The 26,979-nt window shown below is 38.9% G+C and overlaps 2 protein-coding genes across 13 annotated transcripts in view; one reads left to right on the top strand and one right to left on the bottom strand.

Annotated features, from left to right (window-relative positions):
• LOC6051146 (calcium/calmodulin-dependent 3',5'-cyclic nucleotide phosphodiesterase 1A) overlaps nt 1-26,979 on the top strand; it is a 660,139-nt gene that overhangs the window by 512,558 nt on the left and 120,602 nt on the right. The window lies entirely within an intron of this gene.
• LOC6046512 lies at nt 98-25,121 on the bottom strand. Its single transcript, XM_038255631.1, has 13 exons — nt 24,876-25,121; nt 16,143-16,682; nt 15,080-16,083; nt 14,883-15,023; nt 14,042-14,104; nt 11,343-11,606; nt 3,601-4,459; nt 3,164-3,544; nt 2,473-3,104; nt 2,195-2,333; nt 1,569-2,135; nt 1,221-1,505; nt 98-1,167 (listed from the first exon to the last, which is right to left on the bottom strand). Exons 1-13 carry the CDS (start codon nt 24,903-24,905, stop codon nt 154-156), a joined length of 5,919 nt encoding a protein of 1,972 aa, XP_038111559.1. The 5' UTR covers nt 24,906-25,121; the 3' UTR covers nt 98-153.

The raw sequence follows: 26,979 nt of genomic DNA, 5'->3' as shown, positions 1-26,979 counted from the left end.
TCGTTGATGTTGGGTAATAGTGGATCATGTGATGCAGACGTGTTACAACATTTGAAGAGTTTGGTAATGTCATCATAGTTACATAAACCAAAATACTAACTTAAAAAATAGTTTTACTCAACATCTTCTTCAAAATAAATAACACAAAGCCACCTACATCAATGCTCGCAACACGGCTCCCAGCAGCAAAAGCACCGATCCAACAAGTGCCGAGCTGCCAGCCGTGACTACCTCGAACACGACCGCATCGAAACTCTCCAGAACCATGTTCTCCACGTCGGTAATCTCCTGGTTCTCCTCAAACTTGGATTCTGGCGTGCTGACCACGACCTTCAGCTTCTGGGTGTCCTTCTCCAGGTTCTTCATGTTCAGCTGCACATCGGCCGAGTTCATGTTGACGACCACGGCGTACGTCTTGTGTTCCGCCAGCTTCCGCGTGTACCCGAACACGTTGTTGATCAGAGCCTTCGACTCAAAGTCGCCGTACATGAAGGTGTGATCGCTGCGCAGCTTGATCAGCTGCTGGTACAGCTTGAAGATACTCTTGGGAGCGGTTTTCTGGGCAGCCAGGTTCAGCTCCTTGAAGTTTGAGTGCACCGGAAGCCAAGTCTTCACAGTGGTTGCCGCGGTGAATCCAGCGTAAGCTGAGCTATCCCACTGGAAGGGAGTCCTCACCGGATCGCGAGAGTACAGCTGGTAGATCTCCTTGTTCGTGTTGGCAGCCTGAGGATCCTGCGTATCTTCGAACGAAATGTCTCGGTAGTCCTCCATGCCGATCTCCTCACCATAGTAAACAACTGCGATTCCCGGCAGTGTTAGTTCTAGAACTGCGAAGCTGGCAGCACGTTCACGTCCAAAGCGAGACGCAATACGAGGACGATCGTGGTTTCCCAGCACCCAGTTAGCGTTGGCTCCCTTTGGCATGGTGTCGAGCCACTCGTCGATCACCTCCTTTAGCTGGGCAGCTCCCGAACTGTTCGTAACGCGGTTGATCATGGCAAAATTGAACGGGAAGTGCGATCCCTTGCGCGTACCATCCCCATACCAACGCATGGTCTGCTCCAGGTTGGCGTAAGCCTCCGTCATCATCAGCTTGGTTTGCTTCGTCTCAACGGACCACTTGTCGAACAGCTCACGCCAGTCGTAGATCAGCGAGTACGATTTGTCCTACAAATAAACTCATGAAACCTAGGGATCCCGGTATAACTTGATTGTTTTACCTGATTCATGGTATATTTGTGATCCATATTCTCGTAGAACAACTCACGATTCTCATCAATCAGCGGCTCGTCCAAGAATCGCTCATCCTCGTACGCGTGGTTGATCGCATCTATACGGAATCCGTCAACACCCTTTGAAAACCAGAACTCGATCATCTTCTTCATTTCCTCCTTTACCTTGGGATTTTCGTAGTTCAGATCGGGCTGGCCTTTATCGAATTGATGCAGATAGAATTGGGTGCTACCTTCCGGCTTGGTCCACGCATCCGTATGGAACACCGATTGCTGGATTATCGAAAAACATCCCTTAATATCACAGCATATCTTGAAGCGTCACTCCCAACTTACCCAATTGTTAGGTGGCAATCCGCCAGCTTTGCCGTCTTTCCACACATAAAAGTCCCGAAATTCTGGATCTCCACTCTTGGACTTGACGAACCACTCGTGCTCGTCGCTGGTGTGGTTCGGCACAAAGTCCAGGATCACCTTGATTCCCAGCTGCTTTGCCTTCGCCAGCAGATCTTCTAAATCCTTCATCGTGCCGAACGTTGGATCGACGTCGAGAAAGTCGGAAATGTCGTATCCAAAGTCCTTCATCGGGGATTTGAACAGCGGACTAAACCACACTCCCGTGACGCCTAAGTCCACCAGGTGGTCCAGCGTCTCCAGGATTCCCTTGATGTCTCCGGTACCGTCCCCGTTTGAGTCCTTGAAGGACCGGGGATAGATCTGGTAGAACACTCCACCCTCCCACCAGTCCAGCTCAGGCAGGTCATGGTCGTGACCATCCTCTTCTCGGCCGGTAGTCTTAGCACTGACCACCGCCACCAACAGGCCCACCCAGAACAACACTTGGACACGCTTCATCACCACCCAGAGGACACCGCGCGGATTAGAACGACACGTTCGAGGAGACTACAAGCCGAACATCGCTCGATTGCTCCCTTTATAATGTGAGGCTTATCAGAGCGGACCCTATTGGTCTGCGAGAGAGATAGCTCGGAGATAGCTGATGGTTCCTCTCGCTGGGAAAACTTGTACGAGCTGCACAGCTTGCAGTACTTGACAACGCGTCCAAAAGCGGCCAATTTTGGACTCGTTGATAAGGCTAATCTATCGGATCCTGTTGTTGTTCGAATTACCTAATCAGCGGAAGGTGAGTCATCGAAGATATGAAACGGTTATTGGAGTATCACAATTTTATTAGAGCATACTAAGGTATCGTTCTTATGTAACCAGTCTTAAAATCTACGCGAAAATGTTTCGCAGCACTGAAGCAATCAGAAGCAGCACTGAAACCTGGACAATGGCACCGCCGCTGGGCAGAAGCTCGAACACAACTGTGTCGTACCTTCCGAGCACCAGGTTCTGCACATCATCATACTGATCACCCTCCTTCATGTCCGAATGCAGCGAACTGATCACTACCTTAACCTTACCCACCTCTTCGCCCAGATCCTTCAAGTTCAAATCCACGTCGAACGGGTTGACGTTCACCGCCACCGCATATGTCTGGTGATCCTTGAGGCTTCGGGTGAAGGCAAACACGTTGTTGGTGAGGACGAACGTTTTCAGGTCACCGTGTCGGAAGGTATGACCCTTGCGCAGCTGGATCAGCTTCTGGTACAGCTTGAACATGCTGTTGGGGTCTTCCTTCTGGGCAGCCAGGTTGATTTCCTCGTAGTTTGGATGAACTGGCAGCCACGTATCGATTGCGTTGTCAGGTGAGAATCCAGCATGCTTCGAGGAGTCCCACTGGAATGGCGTTCGAACTGGATCTCTGGTATGTTCTTGGAATACATCTCGGTTGGTGTTGCACGCCTGAGGATCCTGCGTATCTTCCCAGGTGATATCGCGATTATCTTCCATACCGATCTCCTCACCCTGAACAATAAAGCTTATCATTAGTATTGCATATCACGAGTGAGTAAAGCGTTACTTACGTAGTAAACCACAGCGATTCCCGGCAGAGTCATCTCCATAATGGCCATTCCGGCGGCGCGATCGCGTCCATAACGCGAAGCAACTCGTGGACGGTCATGATTACCGAGCACCCAGTTCGGACTTCCGAAGCTCGGCATAGCGGCGATCCATTCATCAATCAGCCTCTTGTAGTCGTCGGCCAGCGAACCACTGTTGATCGACATGATAAAGTCAAAGTTGAACGGCATGTGCGATCCCCGCCGTTGCTCGGTGCCGAACCACTTCATCAGATCCTCGAGCGAAGCGTACGCCTCGGTCATCATGAAGCGAGTGTGGCCGTCCTTTTCCTTGTACGAATCGAAAATTTCGCGCCAAGAGTAGATTATTTCGTAGTTTTCTTCCTGCAGAAGGTACAAGTTTAGTTATGAACGTCTAATACACTCAAGAAGTTACGTACCAAATCCTTAGTAAGATTATGATACATGTTTCCATAAGACGGTGGAAGATTCTCATCGATGATAGCTTCATCTTGGAAGTCCGGATCCTCGTAAACGTGGTTGATCGCATCAATCCGGAACCCGTCAACGCCCTTATCCAGCCAAAACCTAATCATATCATCCATTTCCTTCTTGACCTCAGCATTGCGATAGTTCAGGTCTGGCTGCTTCTTATCGAACTGATGCAGGTAGTAGTGAGTTTCACCGTCAAGCTTCGTCCAAGCCGGGGTGTGGAACACCGCAACCCAATTGGTCGGCGGCATATACTCCATACCGATCCGACGTCCTTCACGCCACACGTAATAGTCCCTGTACTTTGGATCACCCTGCTTTGCCTTCTCGAACCACTCGTGCTCATCACTGCTATGATTCGGTACAAAGTCCAGAATAACCTTCACTCCAATCTCCTTCGATTTCGCCAACAACGCGTCCAAATCTTCCATCGTACCAAAGATCGGATCCACATCCCGGAAGTCGGAAATGTCGTACCCAAAGTCCGCCATCGGTGACTTGAACAGCGGACTAAACCACACTCCATCCACACCCAGATCCTTCAAGTGGTCCAACTGCTCCGTAATTCCCTTGATATCACCAACACCATCCCCGTCACTGTCTTTGAACGACCTCGGATAAATCTGGTAAAACACTCCACCTTCCCACCAGTCCGACTCCCCATGATCGTGACCATCGTCGTTCCGGACGCTCAATCCGTGCGCCAACACGACGGTCGCCAACGTCGCAAGGACCACTCCGCGCATGATCCCAACCACTTCACTTCTTCTTTTTCGAACACAATACAGCACTGCACAGTCTGTACAACCGATTCACAACGATTAACCTTCCAAACGTCTCGTAGTGGCACTTTTATATCGTAGACGCCGGCTTATCAGCCCTAATCAGCGACTAAGTCTCGATTCCGGCTTACAAAAAGTAATCCTGCGGTACTTGCGTGTGTGCGCGAGTCGGATTGCGGGCAAACAATCGCTTAAATCGCTGCTATGAACTCGTTGGATAAGACGCTTTGTAGTGATTGCGTCAATTTGGCGGTGCAAGAACCGGATTTTAAAACGAGTTCAAAGTTCAGATTTCAAGTTTGCGGAAAACCATTTGGAGATGGTAGAACCGTTGTAGATCTTCAACCTTTACTATTCACCTGACTTCAAGTCGACGGAGACAGCTCTGAGAGTCATTTTCATTCAAATTTACGTGCAGTCCTAGTTTGATTAGATTCATTCAGGAGCTCTTACCTTGGGACAGGGCTTTATACGACGTTGTCGTGCTATCTTGCCTTACGTCCCTTTTAGCATTCCGAGCTGTAAAGTTTGAATAAACACAAACTAGGGCACGTAATGTAAACAATAACAAACACATTTTGTTTGCTAACCATTTTGTGCATTGTCCCGACGTTTGTTTAATTTGGTTGCCCGAGTCTCAAGTTATCATTAAAAATGTATACGGTAGTCGGGCATGTACGTGTGTCAAATGCGTCCTAACCTGGAATCCCTTTGGTCACAGTATTATTATCTGCAAGGAGTCATTTCTATTTTATTGAATACCTCAGGATTGAGATCAAATATGAGATGGTTAAAAGGTGAGACATTGTGAGTTGCACAAAATGACGTTCATAACTCGATTTGACCCAAAATGCACGTGCGACAAGACAGCACAATAACGACAATATGAAGGTAATAAAACAGCACACTTCATAAACAATCACGTGCCAATGTAGATTGTAGACGTTAGAAAACCATTATTGCCTCCTTAGGTCACGCCACCGGGCAATCTTTCGCGATAATCCATTTTGGCTGTGAAATTTTCGAGAAAAAAAAATTCCCAGATTGTACGTTTCAGATAAATCAGTCTACGTTTAAGCTGACTTCATTGAAAAACAGCAGCTCCAAGTTCGCAGGACAAGCGTATTACTCATTTAATCTTATCTCAAGATGAAATATTTATGAATCACAACTAGCATTTTACAATTTAAAGTGTCTTAATAGCCGTTAAATAAAATCTTCCTAAAACCATTCTGATATTTTATTCGAAATGTCTATTCTAGTAAGTTTTCCACCAAAGTTCCTAATATCCCGTTATCACTAAATAAAAAATAAAACCACCATAATTGTGGCACCTTATCACGGTCAAAATTAGTCATATCGCGCATTGGATTGTTAAAAATAATCTAACCCCTTGCCCAAAAAAACACCCCCCGACGTTCTAATCTCATTAGTTGTTGAAGCTCACAGTATCGATCGATGATTGATTGGCACTCGTTTAACGGCGATGGTCGTTATCAAACGTAGAGCTGGATATTGGACCGATAAGATTTTTTTTATTCTTCGGGTACAAAAGCGACTCATTTGAAAGCGTGATTGAATTTATTGCCAAATTTTGCAATGTACAAAGCAAAGACCTTTTTTGGTTGTTCACTAGCCATCGCAAGGCTCTGGCATTGTTTACACAAAATTACTTTCAAATTAGGGGTTTTCGCAAACAAAGAACGAAAAAGGCCCTTTCGCCAAAATGTTTCTTTGCGCAGCGAAAAAGAAGGTGGATCAGCCGCGGGGCCGAAATTCACCGCACCGATTTCCACCCAGCCTGAAACAAAAGCTGGAAAGTCAATTATCGTTTTCACATCGCACGAAGGAGAAAAAATGAGTGCAAAGAGCCAACGAAATTGTTCTGAGATAAAAACAGGCCCCGGAAAAGGTCGATAAATAGCTAGGGATGGAGCTGAAACGGTCGCAATTACCATATTTAAATGATGCCACAAAAATATGGTCTAAAGTGCTCAATTTTTTATTGTCCTCTGGGGAGATTGCTATTTTGTAGCCCAAATATTATTAATAAGATATCTCAGCAAATCGTCGAGATCGTGCTATCTTGTCGCACGTCGATTTTGGGTCGAATCAAGTGAATTAACGCCATTTTTTGCAGCTCTTAATGCTTTACCAACAAAAAATCGATTTAAAAACTGAGATATTAAACAAAAACCGGGAAAAAAACGCTGTTGTCCTGACACACCCTAAAAATTGATGTAAATGTGACAACTGGCCAAAGAGATTTTAGGTCAGAACGCGTTTGACACATGTACATGCCCAACTACCGGAAACATTTGTAATTATAGCTACACCGGCAATCAAAATCAACCAAAATTCAGGACGATGCACAGAATGGTCAGCCAAATAAAGCGTGTTTGTTATTGTTTACACTGCGTGCTCTAGTTTTCAAACATTAAAACGCGATTTTCTCGAAACATCCAAAAGCGTGATGGCACGATAACGTTGAAATCGTTTTTTTTTTTTTTTTTGATAAAGCAGTAGTTGAAATTTGAAACATTTTTCAACTTTTTTGTTTATTTTTATTTTTAAATTAACTTTCAGCTTACTTTACCTTCAGTGTAGTTGGATCTTTATATGACACATTCTCCGGCAATGTACACCTTAGGATGAAATTTTGAAAAGCGTGTATGAGCTATTTGGATATTTTTCTTCGATTCAAGACTACTTGAAGCTTCAAAAATCATGATTTTCATTAATTAATCATTTGAATATCATTTTGTACAAGTTGGTTAAGTTAAGCATCAATTCGTGATAAAATCATCGTTTTAAAACATTTTTCTAAAAATTCCTGGTTTTCAGCGAAACAAAATCCAAAAATTATTCTTTTGATTGCATTTTGTAGGTTTTTAGTTGTACTAAACGGAAATGTCATGGATTTGCAGTTTATCTTAAGTTAAGTATTTTTTCAAACTAGTGTAAGTTTACCATTTTATTGCGTTGCAACGTCACAAAAAAGGGACATATGTTTATGTCAACTAAAAACTAAACATTCAATCATTTTGATATTTCGGATGCTCTTTCTACTTGGAAAGAGCTTTCAAATGCAACCTAGAGCGACTAAATTGCTTGTCTAGATCCAAAGTTACAACAGGTTTAAGTTTGCGTTGCAACGTCACGAAATTTTAAATCATATTGGTCACATGGCAAAAAAGGTGTATGCGTAGTTGGCTGTTGAAGATAAAAGGATACTAAATATTATATATTTTTTATATAATGTTTCCGAGCATATTTACAGAAGAATTGTACACGGGTCATTCACAAATTCCGTCACATAAGTTTGTATACAACTAAAAAAAAAAGTATTTTATGAAACTTGTTGAATAAATCAAACTAGACCGAAGTTCTTAAACTTTCAAAAAAGTAATCACGTGGTTACTGGATGGCCCCTTTATGATAAACTGATTTACGTGAGGGTTTATTCTAATACAAGGCAACGATTTTTTTTATCCCACAGCCTTTTGTAAGTTACAGTGAAATTCATTAAACAATAAAAATCACGTGATTCGATTGTTTTTTTTAAACTTTTGTCACTCTGTTGTTGGACGAACCCTTACTTAAATAAGTTGTATGCAACGTTTAGTTGTTCGCAATTAAAAATGTTATGTTGCGCAGGTAAACAGTTCTATTATTTCCTCAAATTTATTTTAGAAAGCACTAGAGTCAACCTAATCAGTTACGTTGTTTGCATATCACCCCTTAGGGGCCATTAACAAATATGGGCACTTTATCTATAAATTTCAGCTCTCCTGAAAACTTGAAGCTCCTTACCTCTCTTCTAAAACATCCATGTGTTTTGTGAATTGCCCAAACCATTAACATATTAAGGGAGCGTTCTTACATTACGTAACAAAACATTTATATTATTAGACCCCCTCCAGCCCCTGGTAATATATTTCCGATACACTTTTTTTGTATAAATCCTCGAACCCTCCCCCTCCCTCTTGATATTACGACGTTACGTAATGCATGGTCGTCCCGTTACATGGATAGAAGACGGGAGAGTGGGGGGGGTCCTTCGTGATAATGGAATAATACAAAAAAAAAATACTTTGAAAACGCTTTGGAAAACTTCGAAAATCTTACTGCTACTGTGAAAGCGGTATAGGGGGAAGGGGGGGGGGTCTAACATGGGCGGGCCAATCAATTTACATGTCCTTGTATTGTCTATTAATGTCTTATAATAAAATTTTAATCTTCAATTATAAAACTAACAAAAAACTATGATTTATTTTGAAAATATAATTTCGTGACGTTGCAACGCAACGAAAAACCCTGTTTTTAAAAACAGAGCGTTGCAACGTCACGAAATGTAAGTGGTCTTTAAAAATCGAGGTTTAGTTTTTTTCGAAAAACTAATGATTGCATTCGATTTGTTGGCCAATTTTACACTAAAAATGGAAGAAGAACTCCAAATTTGTCGTTTAACAGAGCAGAGTTAATGGCGAAACATGAATTGGGTCAGGATTGAGAAAAAGTCACGCGTTGCAACGTCACGCTACCTATTCCCCTCTCAAAAATAGAATATTTACTTAAAATAATGTTTGAACATTGTTTCTTATAGGAAATTTAATGTTCTTTCCGAATCTGTAATAACATATGTACCTTTTTGATGTAATTATTGAGTTACAGCCGAAATACTGAAAAAAGAAAAGTCAAAGCGTTGCAACGTCACGGCGGAATGTGTCATATGGATTTGAAGTCGAAGTCAGCTAATTTTAAAATGCTAGAGCCGGAGTTGGAGTTAAAGTCTTCAAAAATCTTCACAAGCAGAAGTTTGTTTAGTGTAGTGCTATGTCATTAATTCTATGAATTCTTCTTCTTTATATTGAGAAGGCAACTATTTTCATAGAAAAACTTTTTTTTCGAACGCAACTAATGTACCCAAGAACCCATGCTCAAATGTAATATAAAAATGTTTTTTTTTACATTGACTCAGCGGCCCTTATCAAAACTATGCATTTACCTCACTATTATTGAATATTACATCAAGGAATTCGTACAGATTACGTGGTACAAAAAAAAGTGTAATGATACCTCACAAAATTGTAAATTTACATCTTTCAATGTGAAATTTCACAAATTCAAAATAAGTTTAGATAAAATTACATCGAATAACAGATAATCAGATAATTATTTCAAGAATATCACAAAAGGTGGAAAACTTTTGCGAAGAAACATTTTTTGAACCATTTTTTTTTTAATAAAAAAAATGACACTTCTTATTAGGGGAAATATACCCATTTCAATCACTCTAAGCCGTTCGACCCAATCTCATCACTTTTACCGTTTTCCACTATAATCAACATCAATATCAACAATGGAGAGTTGTTTGCTTACTTTTATTTGAGCTATTTATTGCTTTGAAACAGTCAAAAACACTTTATGAAAGCTGTAATCCATGATCGAAATGCTGATAGGCCTATAATAAAAACAGGCTGATAAAGGGTATAGTTCCCCTAACCAAGAAATTTTATTTCAAGCTTAATTTTTTATTGTTTCAATAAATTGCATGACAATCCAAAAATATTTAACCATCACTATATAAAGTTTTGTTCCCATAAGGAATTCATTTATTCATTTAAGAAAATGTAAATAAATTTAAAAAACATAAAATAAAACCAAAGCAACTTGTCACACACTGCTAGAGATGTCTAAACCCAAAAAAATCAAACGTTGCATCATGTAATACTTTTGCAAGTCATTTAACACTTCAATTTAAAAGCATTTTTATGTAAATTTACAGCAAATCATACGTCAAAACATGATTCTACGTGTGATTTAGCCTATGTGATTCATCATTTCCGTGTCGAAGGAATTTACAATTTTTCAAAATATGTTATATGATAATAAATAATAAAATCATTAATAAATTTAAATAACAAGCCATAGTTTCAATATTTCGATAAAAAAATTGTTTTAAAATGCATTTTACACTAGTTCAGCTGTTTTACAATTATTGGTTTTCAAAAAATGTAAGATTGGACGGAAACAAAAAAATCAAATATTCAAAATATTACTGAATGCAAATGCATTTTCAATTGCACACTTACTAATTGTCTTAAATTTCCATTGAGATTTTGTAGTTTTTCAAAAAAAAGTGTTTTTGCTCCCTGATTTTTTGGATCGATTTTGATTTTTTTAATTTTTTGTGCCAGTCTTATCAGAAAAAAAAACAACTTTATACAATTTTCCTATGAAACAATGAGGCTTGAAAAATTAATAATAAGGCAATACGTTAAATAACATAAAAAGCAAGTGATAACAGAAAAAGAAATTTTACGCTTTATTATAAAAGATAGTTTTATGCAGAATTCTCTCTAACCCCTTCCTATCTCCGTGGCATAATCGTTGGCTTCTGTCTCATGAGCAGAAGGTTCAGGGATCAAATCCCGGTCGGTCCCTGTGGAATTTGGACTAAAGAATTAAAAATAGAATGCGAACAAAAAACGAAGGGAATCATCAAGAAACAATAAAAAAAAAACATACCGTAGATTTGCTGTTAAGGACTGGAAATCGAAGTACAGATCAAAGATCCTTCAAAGAATTTGACCACCGGTTCTCTACCGCTATGTAATGGGTCGTTTAAAGCAGTGCGAACTCTTAAACCACCTAACTACCGGGACTGAATTTGGTGATATAGTGAAACAAAAATAATTCATTTAATTTCATTTTTTTATTATATACCTACGTGTATCTTAAACCTAATGAGAGATTCCTGAGTATAGTTATGCTAAGAACTTTTTTTTTTGCTCTGGGTATATCTTCCAATAGGTTTGCTCCTCAAAATGTCCAAGACAATGTCTAGCAATGGATAAAACCATCCTCTCCGTCATCATCCTTGTCGATACGTTCCACCTGCTCACCCCACCGAAAGTGACCTCGCTGCACCGCGCCACGCACCTCCAAACTTTCGCTGCTTCTCGGACTCAACCTGCGGTTGGTTTGCCTTTTGACGGCGCATGCCAAAATGAATACAGCAGCCACCGCCGAGCGCGCCCAGTGCAATTAATATCGACGCAATTAGGGCCACGTCCCCTACGCCCAGCTGGCGGGAGGTCACGCCCGAACCGCCCCACAGTCGACCCACCGGAAGGGACACTCCAAACGGCAGCCGGAGGTGGCTTTCACTGGAAGTGCGGGAAAAAATCCGGGAAAATATAGACGAGAAGAAAAACGAGAAAAAATTACACGGAAAATCACTTGCCACCCCATGTGCGATCGAAAATGAGGCGGGTTTTGGTGGGGGTTGGGTCGTACTTGTTGTTGAGTGGTAGTAATTATGTTACGGGTAGCTTTTACATTTAAATTAGCACATTTTGGGTTCATTTACTACGATAAAAAGGTGGCAGTAAAGAAAAGATCCAGCCGCGTAAGGTCTTAAAGTTCATCTTAAAATTTTACTTCAAAAAAGGAACGTTGAACCTTGGAACGCCGAGGGCAACCAGCGGGGAGTCAAGTGAATATTAATTGAGGCATTAATATTTGACGGTGGTGATGGTTTATGGGGCCGGCAATGGAAAGGACTCGCTCGTAAATGAAAACGCAAACAGAGTTACGCGGATCTCGTTTGTAAATTTTACCGCGTATGTAAAACAGCCAGTGCTTTAATGGAAAATTGCGGGGAATGTTTGTAAGGGAGGCATTGTTAAGATATTATTTTTATAGCGGTTTTTTTTGTTTCGAAGGATGTTCCAAATGTTCAAAAAAACTTTAAGCGGGATCAACTTTATTCTCTAAAACACTATATTTATCTAATTGTTTAAATGTTGCCTTCCATCGGATGCGGAAGTAAAACGTAGGTCCCCTTACACATAATTAGAATGTTTAGTGTAAATACTTTATAAAGACAATATTTTTTGTGAACATTATCACTGTTCCACTGTTAGCGTAAAAAAAACTTTTTTTTTAATATCGTAAACTAAGAAATGTTTAGTCCACCCCAGAATCGATTAGTTTTACCATAAAAAAAAAGAAATATTTCTTTGTCTTGTCCCTAAACGACGCAAAAGTGGCTAAGAATTTTAAAATCCATTATGGTGGCCAAAAAAGCCTTGATTTCTGGAAGCTTTAACCTTCTTGATCATACACCGCCCAACGTTGGTAGAATATTAAAACATAATATTTTGTAATTAAATAGGAAATGGGTATTTCTCCACCAACTCACACAGCAGTTGCCCGACCCCTCTTCGATTTGCGTGAAACTTTATCCTAAGGGGAAAATGAGAGAATTTTTAAAACTTTTTTAGTTTTTTTTTTCGATGAAAAGTATGTTTTTTCGGAATTCTGAGTACGCCATCAAACCAAATTTCTATCTCATCACTGTTTCAGGCTGAAAATCATTGAAAAACACCTCTTTTTTCGCATGTTCAAAAATGGAAGGGGTCGTACCGCCCCTCCGTCACGAGTTAACAAAAAACGGACCTCGGATTCGTGATCAGGGACAAAAGTTACCTCTTAGGACAAAGTTTCACGCAAATCGAAGAAGGGTCGGGGCAACTTTTTCCGATTTCGTTTGAGTTGGTAGGGGACCATCCATAAACCACGTGGACACTTGGGGGGGGGGGAATCAAATGTAATGTTAAAAGAAAGAAAATAAATAATCTTGGACATGAATTGATTATCAAAAGTCCCACAAAATACTTCGAATAATCGAAACTTTGGATAATCATCCCCTTATGATTGCACACAGGGACACCGTCTAAGGAGGGGAAGGGACCTTTTGCCCCCTCAAAATTTTGACCTTTTCTCTTGGCGATATAGGCTGCCACCTCCATGTGCCCTTGTAAAAAAATCTAAACAAATAAAAATCTTTATCACTTTTAAAAATGATTATTGTTAACAGGATTTTTGTGAAGAAAAAATCAAAAAATGTAAGAACATTTGATTTGTTAGGAGGTAAACTTTACTTTATTATAATATATTACAATATAATCGATTGAAAACAACTACAATGCTTTTAGATTTTGGCATAAGTAATTTGGTAAATTTAAAAAAAGATAAAAATCCGATGCGAATTTTCAACTCTTTGAAGAGAACCGAACAAAACAAAATTTGAAGAAGTATTATTTTTATTGTGTACTATTCTAATGTTTCCATTACTTTTCAATGTTGATATCGCTTGCCCACCTTTTGAAATTTTAATGAAAATAATTTATTTATTCTAAAATAACACTCTTTTTTCTCTCAATTCTCTTTCCAGGTATGTCAACAACCCAGCATGATGTTATAAAACTACCAGCGCAAGTTTCTTTAGTTTGACCTTCACACACAACTCAACACGGCAAAAACTAGACAATGTGAAATATCAAGACACTATTTGGGATGTAGTATTGCGTTAAATGAAATGACATTTTACATAAAAGGGTTACCTGTTATTCTAAACTGTTCTAAAATCAATAATTTACTAATTACACACAACTAAGAGAAAATGTTTTAAAAAAAAGCTCATTATACCCAATGGCACTTGTTGAAACGTAAAAGCTCTTCACCGCCGACATAACCATCTCTTGCCCAATCATCATCTTTATTATCATCCCGATCCCGAATCCATCACTCTACGTACCTTTCCTGCAGAACCAATGAATCAAACGCTCCCAGCGTCAGCCGATCTCGCTGAACCGCATCTCTGTTCGGGGAGAAAATAAACGCAAAGAAAAGAAATAATAAAAGTCAAACAGACAATCGCAAGCCGGAAAGCAAAATAAACGAATTATTTATAAACTCAATGAATAATTCATCAATGTCTTCATCTCGCCCGCCGGGGGATTTATTGGGACCGGTGTCGATTGGTGGCACCTCGGAGGACGCGGTGGGTTTAAAGGCGAGTTAGAAAAAAACAATAAGATTCTTCATTTAAATTCACTACATTTTTTAAAATAATAAAATAATAAAAAAATTAAATAAATTTTGTCAAATTTACACTTAAACACCACACCATAACTGATTCGGAGCGTTGGTACGGTATGTCCACGCATCCTTCCTCCCCTGGTGATTTCCTGTTTTATATTTACGATATTACGCTTCAGAGAGTTGTTTGCAACCAGTTGGACTCTAAATGATTTTTCATTTAATAATGCAGATTCAAGAACACCGCGCCCGTCCATATAGCGTCCAATGCGTTTGTTGTTGAAATTCAATAATAAAAATATTTTCTCTTATCAAACCGCGGGGAGCGCGGTCTTATCTGCAATGCAAGCAGCGACCAGCATCCCTCAGTAGAATTAATTTTACAACAAAACGAAAAAAAACAAATCCATTCAAGTGGACGTCGCACCTTCCACTTGGACAAGTGCCACCAGATAATTGGCGTTGATTGACAGCGCCACTAATCACTTGCAAGTCGTGACGAACGAGGCGACATGATTTTATTGGACAGGTGATAGCTACCAATTATGCACACTTACCCGGCGCGAAAGTTGGACCGGGAGGACGCCACGGCCACGTTCAGCTCTGCTGACAGTCGCGTGAATATCGAAAGATCCAGCTGTTGCTCACGGGGACCCAGGTTGAGGACGGTTACGAACGTTGGATGGCCGGGGAGTTCCCTGAGAAAGAGATTTAGGTTGAGCGAAATCAATATTATGTTTGCATCAAGAATTACCTAACGAATATCACCACCTGCTCGTTGTACGGAATCATTTGGATCGATCCCTTCCGGAACGTCTCGTGCTTTCTCAGCTTCACCAACTCCTGGTAGGTTTTGTAGTGACTCCGCTCCGCTTGCTTCTGCTTTTCGAGATTCAAATCAACATAGTTGGGATTCACCGAAAGCCACGTACTTTCCCCACTTGAGAATCCCGCGTTCTTCCCATCATTCCACTGAAACGGAGTCCGCTCCGGATCCCGAGAGAAATCGATGAAAACATCCGATCCCGCCGTTTCAACCCCGGACACGTTCTTGTAGTCTACCATGCCGATCTCCTCACCATAGTACGTGACGGCGATGCCAGGTAGAGTCATCAACAGTGTGTTGATCGCGTCGATGCGGTCAACTCCGTACCGCGACCCAACACGCGGTTGATCGTGGTTCCCAATGACCCAGTTGGCTTGCTGATCCCGTGGCATGTAAGTCAGCCACTTGTTGATCGTAAACACAAAGTCTTGCGCCGTAGAAGCTTGATTAAGGTCGGTAATAAGGAGGAAGTTGAAGGGCATGTGTGATCCTACCCTTGACCCGTCCTCCGATCGGTAGTACTTCATGGTGAAGGTTATGTTGGCGTACGCTTCGGTCATCATGATACGGGTTGGACCACCGTGATCCTGCGTCCAGGCGTCCAAGAGGGAACGCCACTGGTACACCATGTCGTACACCTCCGGCAAATCTTTTGTGTAGTAGTGATGGGTAAAGCCGTACGACAGTGGATCTGGATCGGTTCCGGTCACCGGCTCATCGCGAAAGTCCTCCACTTCAAAGAGGTGGTTCACGGCGTCCACCCGAAAACCCGCCACACCCTTGCCCAACCAGAACCGCATCACGTCCTTCATTCGCTCTACCACGGCTGGGTTGCGGAAGTTCAGATCCGGTTGCTCCTTGGTGAACTGATGCAGATAGTACTGACCTCGACCCGGATGGAACGTCCACGCTGATCCGTAGAACACCGATTGCTGTGAATAACAAAGATCTTTACTCAAATCAACCACGACCTTCTAGGAAAATCACCCACCCAATTATTCGGCACCAACGGCTGCCCCCCGTCCGGATTCTCCTTCCCATCGTGCCACACGTAAAAGTCCTCATACCCGGGCTCCCTCGCCGCCGACCGCCGAAACCACTCGCACCGATCGCTGCTATGGTTCGGTACGAAATCCAGCACCACCCGAATCCCCAACCGGTTCGCTTCCTCCATCAGCGCGTCAAAGTCCTCCATACTTCCATATTCCGGCTGAATCGCCATATAGTCCTCAATGTCGTACCCAAAGTCCACCATGGGAGACTTGAATATCGGCGACATCCACGTCGCTCCAATGCCCGCGTCCGCCAGGTGCCCCAACCTTGAGGTAATCCCGCGCAAATCCCCCACCCCGTCGCCGTCGCTGTCCATGAAGGAACGCGGGTAGATCTGGTAGAAGACCGTGTCCTGCCACCAGTCCGACGAGGACACAGCTGGTGTTGCGGAGAGGAGGAACAGCAGCGGCAGTGCGGACAGGTAGCTTCCTTGCAAACGATGCAACAGATTATTTTTCATTCTGGACGTTTGCTGCAACTGAACGAAGATAGTTGTTTAATTTATTCACTGCGAAAAAGAGAAATGGATTACGATGCTGAAGTTTGTCAGTCGTATGCAGCAAAGAGAATATAAGTGAAATAAATAAGTGGCAGGGAACTCAACAGCTGCAATTGATAAAATATTCAATCATTTGCTTCTAGATATGCAATATCGATCGGTTTCATTGAGGGGAAATGTCTCGTAATAGGGTGAAGTATAGTCTAGCCTAGCACTCCAATCTCAATGGCAATTGATAAGAGGAATAAACATCATTGCATTTTCAATTTTTAATTTTGGGTCAAATTAAATCATCACTAATTTTTGCTTCTTAACCGTAATTTTATTTCGATTTTCTCAATTTTCCAGGCAATTATTTAAAATGGTATCAAAAAGTGAAAAATCGCCTTCAATATTGACATTTTTCAAATTTAGTCTTAAATATGGCTCTTTTGGATTCTTCAAACAAATTAAAAAAAACGATAACTATAAAAAATCAAGCCTGAAAGCGTTAAGGTAAAACGGGACGCCAGTTCTTGGACATCTGCTTTTTAACTGAAATCAATTTCTGGTCTCGACAGATTGGTTGCTATCGACCTATTTAGCGTCTGCAAAAAACCAGGATATCGTAAGTTAAGCAATTTTCCTTAAAGGTGCTTCCAAAAACTCGAGTCGTGGTGTCAACATGGCGCTGCCTTCCCGTTTCACCTTAAAATAAAATGTTGTTCTCTGTGTTTTTTTCTATTTAGATTTTGAACCATTTTGAGATTTTTTACACGGAAAAAAAAGTATTCTGGAATTCATGAATATCGTATCATGAAAACGTGAATATCGCGATTTTTATTTTAAGATTTTTTTGCTATGATAATTAGGCACGAACTATCCAGGAGCCGAAAATAAATACTCATGACTTTCCATGACCGATTACACTCGTAAACGTGAATAGTGCTCATTTTTTCATTCAATGTGCGCATGTAGTCTTGAAAAATATTCATGATTTTATGAATGAAAATTGCATACAATTCATGAAAAAATGAATTTTAATTCTTAGAATTGGTGGAAACTCTTGAACTCTTCGTATTTTTATGATTTATTTTTGAGGGCGTAAATCAAATTCGTGGAAACATTTATTAACTTTATTGTCTTCATATTATGCATATTTGATGGTTATTCTATGGCATTCTCTTTTTAGTCACTTATCGATTTTTGCATGTTTTTTCCAAATCAATCCTATTGAAATAAAATAACAAATACTTTTCCTTCTACTCACTTCTAAACTTCGACACAATGAATCCAGAACAAACTTCACTCTCTCCGATGAACCAGCAAAACTCCATTTGTCCTTCTATTATGACAAATCAGAACACATGTCACACACTGCACTGAACAGTATAAATTCGAAACTGCTGATTGCATTGTGCATCCGGTGCAAATTGATTGCAGAATGCAGCACAAGCACCTGCACCAGGGATTCGTTTGCACGTGTTGTCGTCTCTGCAACCTTTTTGGAGGCAAGACCAACCGTAACGATGTTTTCTACGCCATGATAGAAGTATTTTATGTGCTGAGAATAGCAAGCAGATTTGGAAACGAGGAAATATTTGCAATATAAATTCCCTACTTTATTAATCAACGCATTCCAACGTTGGGCTTGGGGAGAAATGCTGAGAAGGTAAAAGTTGCTTCAAGGTGTTCAAGGGTCCAGGTGGGTCAACGACACAAAGCTTGAATCCCGGGGAAAAATGTTCATTAGCTCGGTTTGAGATTTTCAACTCTCCGAAAAAAAAACAGCAACGGGTGTTAGCCTCAACGTTCAGACCATTTTTTCTGTACCGCTTCACTGCCTTCGGTGGGTAAACAACGCTTGTTTTCCGTTGAAAAGTTCTCATTCTTGTCGACTTCTCGTAGGACGAATGAACCTTGTTCCGACCTGTTCCGGCGGATGATTCTTTGAAGTAGCGAACCACAATACTTGCTTCGCTTACCCTGTTTTCCACCCCCCGTCATGTGGTGCGCCAACTCTCGAAAACCGCTTTCGAGAGTTGGCGGTTGATGCCGGTGGCGAGAACCTGTCCCGGGACGGATAAGTCAAGATTCGTTGTGTGGCTTCTGCTCGAAGATATTCTAGAACCCGTCGACGAGAAGGATCTCGCACCCCCCGAAACGTCGTCAATATACTTCTGAGCAATTCTCTACGAAATCGGTCTTTTTTCTTCAATTTTAATTTTTGTATTTTTTAATCCGGCTGAAACTTTTTTGGTGCCTTCGGTATGCCCAAAGAAGCCATTTTGCATCATTAGTTTGTCCATATAATTTTCCATACAAATTCGGCAGCTGTCCATACAAAAATGATGTATGAAAATTCAAAAATCTGTATCTTTTGAAGGAATTTTTGATCGATTTGGTGTCTTCGGCAAAGTTGTAGGTATGGATACGGACTACACTGGAAAAAATAATACACGGTAAAAAAATTTGGTGATTTTTTATTTAACTTTATCACTAAAACTTGATTTACAAAAAACACTATTTTAATTTTTTTATTTTTGATATGTTTTAGAAGACATAAAATGCCAACTTTTCAGAAATTTCCAGGTTGTGCAAAAATCACTGACCGAGTTATGAATTTTTAATCAATACTGATTTTTCAAAAATCGAAATTTTGGTCGTAAAATTTTTCAACTTCATTTTCGATGTAAAATCAAATTTGCAATCAAAAGTACTTTACTAAAATTTTGATAAAGTGCACCGTTTTCAAGTTATAGCCATATTTAAGTGACTTTTTGAAAATAGTCGCAGTTTTCATGTTTTTAAATTAGTGCACATGTTTGCCCAGTTTTGAAAAAATATTTTGAAAAGCTGAGAAAATTCTCTATATTTTGCTTATTTGGACTTTGTTGATACGACCTTTAGTTGCTGAGATATTGCAATGCAAAGGTTTAAAAACAGGAAAATTGATGTTTTCTAAGTTTCACCCAAACAACCCACCATTTTCTATCGTCAATATCTCAGCAACTAATGGTCCGATTTTCAATGTTAATATATGAAACAATTGTGAAATTTTCCGATCTCTTCGAAAAAAATATTTTTGGAATTTTCAAATCAAGACAAACATTTTAAAAGGGCGTAATATTGAATGTTTGGCCTTTGTGAAATGTTAGTCTTGATTTGAAAATTCCAAAATATTTTTTCGAAGAGATCGGAAAATTTCACAAATGTTTCATATATTAACATTGAAAATCGGACCATTAGTTGCTGAGATATTGACGATAGAAAATGGTGGGTTGTTTGGGTGAAACTTAGAAAACATCAATTTTCCTGTTTTTAAACCTTTGCATTGCAATATCTCAGCAACTAAAGGTCGTATCAACAAAGTCCAAATAAGCAAAATATAGAGAATTTTCTCAGCTTTTCACAAAATGGGCAAACATGTGCACTAATTGAAAAACTGCGACTATTTTCAAAAAGCACTATTTAACATTAACAAAATTTCAGTAAAAATCAGTATTGAAAAAAATGTCAATTGATTATTTAACAAAAAAAATTAAAAATAGTGTTTTTGTAAATCAAGTTTTAGTAAAAAGTTAAATAAAAAATAAACAAATTTTTTTACCGTGTATTATTTTTTCCAGTGTAGTCCGTATCCATACCTACAACTTTGCCGAAGACACCAAATCGATCAAAAATTCCTTCAAAAGATACAGATTTTTGAATTTTCATACATCATTTTTGTATGGACAGCTGCCGAATTTGTATGGAAAATTATATGGACAAACTAATGATGCAAAATGGCTTCTTTGGGCATACCGAAGGCACCAAAAAAGTTTCAGCCGGATTAAAAAATACAAAAAAAATCGAATGACCGAAATCCTAGAGAACTGCTCAGTTGCTAGCCAAGCAGAACTTGAGGAACGCACCTTCTTTTATCTTGCATGGTCGTCATCAGCACTCAGGGGAAATAAGTGTTGAAGCTGAAGTTTTTCGCTTATTTGGCACTGTTTTAACATTAAATCAATAAAATTTGAACAAAATAGTTAAACTGTCACGTAATTTAATCTAAATTGATAACATTCATCAAAGAAAGGTTCAAAAACATCCACTGAAAAAAAAAATTAAACAATTGAACAATTGAACAATTGAACAATTGAACAATTGAACAATTGAACAATTGAACAATTGAACAATTGAACAATTGAACAATTGAACAATTGAACAATTGAACAATTGAACAATTGAACAATTGAACAATTGAACAATTGAACAATTGAACAATTGAACAATTGAACAATTGAACAATTGAACAATTGAACAATTGAACAATTGAACAATTGAACAACTGAACAATTGAACAATTGAACATTTGAACACTTAATAAATTAAACAATTGTTTGTTTTGGATAATTCTTAAAAGTTGTTTTACCAAATCCTTTGCGGTGAAAAAAAATATTGAGCAATTCTCTACGAAATCTGCCGACTTCGACCATTTTTATTTTTTGTTATTTGGCTAAAATTTTGTGGGGGCCTTCCCTATCACCAAAGAAGCCATTTTGTGTCATAGGGTCACCCATACAAATCTCTATTAAATTTTGGTAGCTGTTCATACAAAAAAAAACGGCACTACGCCCCCCGGGGCATGGCCATCCTCTAACGTGGGATTTCTGCTCCAGCGCCTCTGACGAGACAGGAGAAACCGGGACCGACGTTTTACTTCACCATCCGATAGAAGCTCAGTGGATAAGGCGGGAATCGAACCCGCGTCTCATAGCATCATCGGGATCGGCAGCCGAAGCCGCTACCCCTGCGCCACGAGACCCATTTACATACCATTTTTGTTCATACAAAAATGGTATGTAAATATTCGAAAATCTGTAACTTTTCAAGAGATTTTTTTATTGATTGATGAAGGCTATTAAAAAAAAGGTACACGGAAAAAATGACATTTTAACAAAAAATAATTTCCTAAAATCAGTATCTTTTTCTAAACAAAATAGTGGCTATGACTGTGGTCCATTCTTGGATTTTATTTTTTTTTTTTCGAATAGTTCAATATTTTGAAAATTTGTTAATCAAGACATTTCAAAACATTGTTTTTGAAACATTTAAAAAAGGCGTAATATTGAGTAGTGCGGTGCCTGTGTGGACGCTCAGTCCTGTTTTTTCGTGCTATTTTCCGTCTCTTTTATGTCGCTATTTGTGTACATGGGGTGATTGGATTTCTTCTTCTTCTTTTTTCATTTATTTTTTGTTCGCGCGTTCGTTGGCCGATGAATTTTATTTTTGTTCTCTTTACATAGTTTTCGATAGAAACGATCCGATTTTTGTTTTTTGAGACAAGCAAGTCGTATTGCTGGATTAAGTCCTTTCCATATCATCGAGGATCGGAAGGCACGTCGACGGATATGTTTTAAGGCTTATGATATAAAATAATTTTAATGAATGAAGCCCTTCCTACATCACCGTTGATCGGAAGGCACGCCGACGGAGAATTTCTGGAGAATCGCGGTCGAATACTATATTTAAATCCCTAGATAGGTATCTTTCCGCAGCCGGCTGCCTAAGATTTTTAAAATTTCAACCGATAAACAAATTGCTCATGGTCGCATCACCTACCACAGTGAATCCTGACCTCATACCCATCTTACTAACCCCTCAAAACTCATGTGATACTTTGTCGGAGACGCAGTCGATTTGGCGGTCCCATCACTCAAGTATCGGCTAACATTCCCATCCACTTTCCCGTGTCTTACTACTGGTCGTGGCCGGCGTCGGTATTGATCAGCACGATAGGGACCTTTGAAAATTGCGAAGGGGTGATGATTCGTTCCTACTTTTCATCTGTGGTCCACGGAGCAATGTTTGGGGGTCCTGGTCAATAACGAAGTAGCAGCTACGGGTAGACACCAATGCTATGCTATGCATTTAAAAAAGGCGTAATATTGGTTGTATGGCTCTTTGGAATGTTACTCTTGTTTCAAAATATTAAAAATATTGTTTTCGAAAAGATCGAAAAATTATACGAATGTTTCATGTTTTAACATTGAATTTCGGACCGTGAGTTGCTTAGATATCGACAATAGAAAATGGAGGTTGTTTGGGTGAGATTTAAGAAAATATTTTTTTTGTTTCTTTTTCTTTTATCCTCAGCAATCTGGGGTCCAATCTTAAATGTTTCTAAACGAAATTGCAGGACATTTTCTGAACTCTTTGAAAAAAATATTTTCAATAATGGACAAATCATAGGCACCATTAAAAAACAAAAAAAAACAGAATTTTTAGTACAAAATTTAACATTGAATGGCTATATTTTGAAAAAAGTGAACTCAATCTAAAAAATTGTGAAGTTCTTTTCGATTGAAAATTTTAAATTTAAAAAATAAGGTCAGAAAATTTAAGTACAACATTATTTTTTTCATACAAAAATCGTCGGCAAAATTTTAGTTCATACTTTTTTTCCGTGTACGTATTTTTTTCTGAATAGTCCTCATTAATACCAATAACTTTGACGAAGACACCAAATCAATTAAAAAGTTCCTTGAAAAGTTACAGATTTTCGAATATTTACGTACCATTTTGCCTTCCTCACTGAGGTAAGGCTATAATCCTGCTCTAAAAATGAACTTTTGAAAAACAGGTCAAAGACCTATATTCATGTATACCTATCGACTCAGAATCGAAAACTGAACAAATGTCTGTGTGTGTGTGTGTGTATGTGTGTGCGTATTCCCCTTGGTACTCAAAATTCTTGCCAAGTTTTCTCGGCACTGGCTGATCCGATTTGAGTCAAACAAGTTGCATTCGATCCGGTTTGGTGCCCCATACTGCACTATTGAATTGTTTGAAGATCCGATAAGTAGTTCAAAAGTTACGTTTAAAAAAGTGTCAGAGTTGCGAATCGAGTGCTGGAAATTTGATGCCGGATCTCACTTATCTATATGAAAACTATGTCCGGATTCAACATCCAACACATCGTTGGTTAGGTAATCGAAAGACACTTCCAATGAGTCCAACACATTGAAGATCTGGCAACCCTGTCTCGAGATATGACCACTTAAGTGATAATTATGATCTTTTTTGAAGCCGGGTCTAACTTAAAAGTTTGTAAACTATGTCCGGCTCCATCATCCGACCCATCGTTGTTTAGGTAATTGAAAGACCTTTCCAATGAGTCTAAAACATTGAAGATCTGGCAACGCTCAGTTTCAAGTTTTGACCGCTTGAGTGACATTTGTGTATTTTTTTTATTGAGAAATAGATAGAATTGTGTCCAAACCCATCATATCACCAAATGTTGGTAAAAGTGAGGAAGGCACCAACCACATTGGTGGATTAAGTTAGTTTTTGTATGAGCAGCTGCCAGCATTGTATGGAGATTTGTATGAGTGAATCAATGACACAAAATGGCCACCCCCACAAAGTTTGAGACAAATATAAGAAAAATTCATTTTCGAGTTTGGTGGAGAATAGCTCTATTGAAAATATGTTTTTGACATTTTTTTATTCACCTTTTTAGCCAGTTTAGAAAACTTATTTGATGTATTGTCCAACGTAATAAGAAAATTTTATTTAAAATATAGACAATAAAGACAATAAGACAATTTTGGAATAAACCAAAAATCATAACATTAACAAAGTCTTTCACTAAAAAAAAATAACAAATGTCCAGCAGGAGTAAAACCGTAATTTTGTTTAATAGCAACTTTGACAGTCTTTTCTATTAGATTTCAAATTATCTCGCACTCGTAGAAATTTGTTCAAAAATGAGTCAAGCTACTATCTTACCGATAAATAAAAACTAGTTTCATCTAATTTAAATCTGATTTAATTTAACCAGAAACTGAAACTAACTCAATCACCTTTATAATCCTTGCCTGTCCTCTTGAGAAACTAATTACGTTCAACAGAAAGATAATCTTCAAGTTAAAAAAACACCTCAACTATTTCCGTCACGTACCGCTCAAAAGAAAATCCCGAACCAAAATCAATTATCTCAAAAACCGAGGAAAAAACAGCACTGAACTTCCAGATTCCCAGTTCGTGCTCCCTAAAACCCTTTCTCGGGCGCTTGAACAGCGACTCTCAATCCGTTCCGTTTTTCCTCAACCTAGAGTACCACTCGACTGAAAGTCGCTTTGACGCGCTCGACGAGCTTCATTCCACGAAAGTGTGCCCCGCACTCGAGTTACACTCTTCCCTCACCCCGTGGATTAAACTCTTGGATCGAATCATCTGCTGTGAGTTTGGGTACACTTGAAAAATGAAGATTGTATAACAAGAAGACACTTTCTCTGCTGTACCAACTTCAAATTATCCACATTTGTCACTGTCACTCGAAACAATTCGTCGAAAGTCCCGTGCACCCGGAAAGCGGCGGACGGAACCGACTCCGCGGAAAATCCGGTGCGGCAAAACAAGACTAGCTGCCGCGAAGCACTGACAGTTCGTTACTTTGCGATTTATTTTTGTCAGATGAATTTTTGTCGAGATAATGTCTAGTGAAGACAGCAGCGTGAGAAGAGCGCATGTGCCAGCTGTGCGAAATCGGAGTGAACAGCTAAATGTAGAATAAAGCAGTTCAGCAGAGAGAGTGAATCTCGTGCTGGCAGTTGGAAACGGCGAGCTGTCAGATTATTGCACGAGACACACACATATGGTGGTTAGCATTACGGCATTACGCGTGATTGGATTGATTGGAGGGCAGAACGTGGAGATTGACAGAATCGTGATCGTGGTTGAGTTTATGTTCAATTTTCGACTTTTTTTTATTAGGCATATAGCTTATGAAACACAATAGCTTATAAGACCTATACAAAAAATAACTCTGGAATTGTTGTAACGTCATGATTCGAAATCCGGAAACTTAGTAGCATATTATTTTTGTATTAGCTGGCAAAAAATCATGTAATAAGTTGTAAATGTATAAATATCATCAAGATGTAGTATAAACACTGTTTATTAAACAGTCAATTTTAAGAGAAATCATGCAAAATATGCCTTTTCTAACAGTTTTTCATCAGAATTTTAAAATTAAAATTACTTGATGTGCTTCGAATCCCGGACACTGAAAGAAGCTGATTCGAAATCCGGACACTTTTGCTTCGAATTCCGGACAATCTTTTTTTCTTACGAATCGCACAAATTTGGATTGAAATTTCAGTGAACACTGAAAAAAACCAATTCTCGAAATCGTGAATTAAATTCACGAATGCGAGAACCACGAAGGAATATATTCACGTTTATGGTGCAAATGCACCATACTCATGAATAAATTCCTTCGTGGTTCTCACATTCATGAACTTAATTCACGATTACGAGAATTGATTTTTTTCTGTGAATGGCATTCTTTAGGTCTCAAAAAAGCGATTGTATATAATTTTTCTAAAATTTATAGAAATCAGAACCATAATTTTCTGCTTTGCCTTCCTGGTTCTTCGCACGCCTCTGAAATATTTCAGTGAAATGTTTCTCATTTTTGGTAAACTTATATTTTTATTTAACTTAATTTTTTGGCATTGACTACAGCGTCCAAACTAATTTGAAATACAAGTTAATGTTAGAATACATCAAATAACACAATTTTGATAATTATTGTGCAAACTTATATTCAAATAATTGATAAAGATGAGGTGTCCGGGTTTCGAAGCGTGCAGGAATTCGAATCATGAAGTTATTTTAGTAATTTTTTTCAATTTTATACTTTGAAAATTATAAAAATAATTTCAAAAACTTATTTAAAAAACTCTAAATTTCAGTCAAAACATAAACCAAGAAAAGTAAGAAAGTATAGATTAAATGATAAAAAAGTGCTCAAGGTAATTCTCTAAAAACCTTAAAGCGAAAAAATAGAGCAGTGATAAGCAATAATTAGGATTTTTCATTTGAATAATGAGTATGATTAAAACGAGATAAAACAATATTTTAGAAAAGGAACCATCCAAAAACCACGTGGACACTTTTTTGAGAATTTTTAACTATTTTTTTTCGGCAACTTTGACGAAGACACCAAATCTGTCAGAAAGTTCCTTCAAAAAGTCAAAATTGTATGGGGCCTTGTATAGGTGAACCAGTGACATTGTATCTTTGATCATTGTAAAGGACCCCACAAAGTTCAAACCAAATAAAAAAATATAAATTGAATCCATTTCTGGTTTTGTTAGAGAATTGCTCATCTAACTCAATGAATGCATGAAATAAACGTTTATTTTGTTCATTTTGCAATAAATAAGAATTTTTTCAAGTAAAAAAAATAATAGACTTGAACATAATTGACAAAAAATGTCATGAATTTTCATTTTTTACAGCA

This window comes from Culex quinquefasciatus, chromosome 2 (assembly GCF_015732765.1).
Source record: "Culex quinquefasciatus strain JHB chromosome 2, VPISU_Cqui_1.0_pri_paternal, whole genome shotgun sequence".
NCBI classification, from domain to species: domain Eukaryota; kingdom Metazoa; phylum Arthropoda; class Insecta; order Diptera; family Culicidae; genus Culex; species Culex quinquefasciatus.
This window is presented reverse-complemented; position numbering and strand designations above follow the sequence as displayed.

Bases quoted from the DNA above. Each gene is read 5' to 3' on its own strand.
- LOC6046512 (XM_038255631.1), bottom strand. From the start codon at position 24,905: ATGATTCGATCCAAGAGTTTAATCCACGGG. The intron at 16,683-24,875 runs GTGAGGGAAGAG...ATCTTCGTTCAG, and splicing joins CCAAGAGTTTAATCCACGGG to TTGCAGCAAACGTCCAGAAT. The intron at 3,105-3,163 runs GTAAGTAACGCT...TTTATTGTTCAG, and splicing joins GAATCGCTGTGGTTTACTAC to GGTGAGGAGATCGGTATGGA.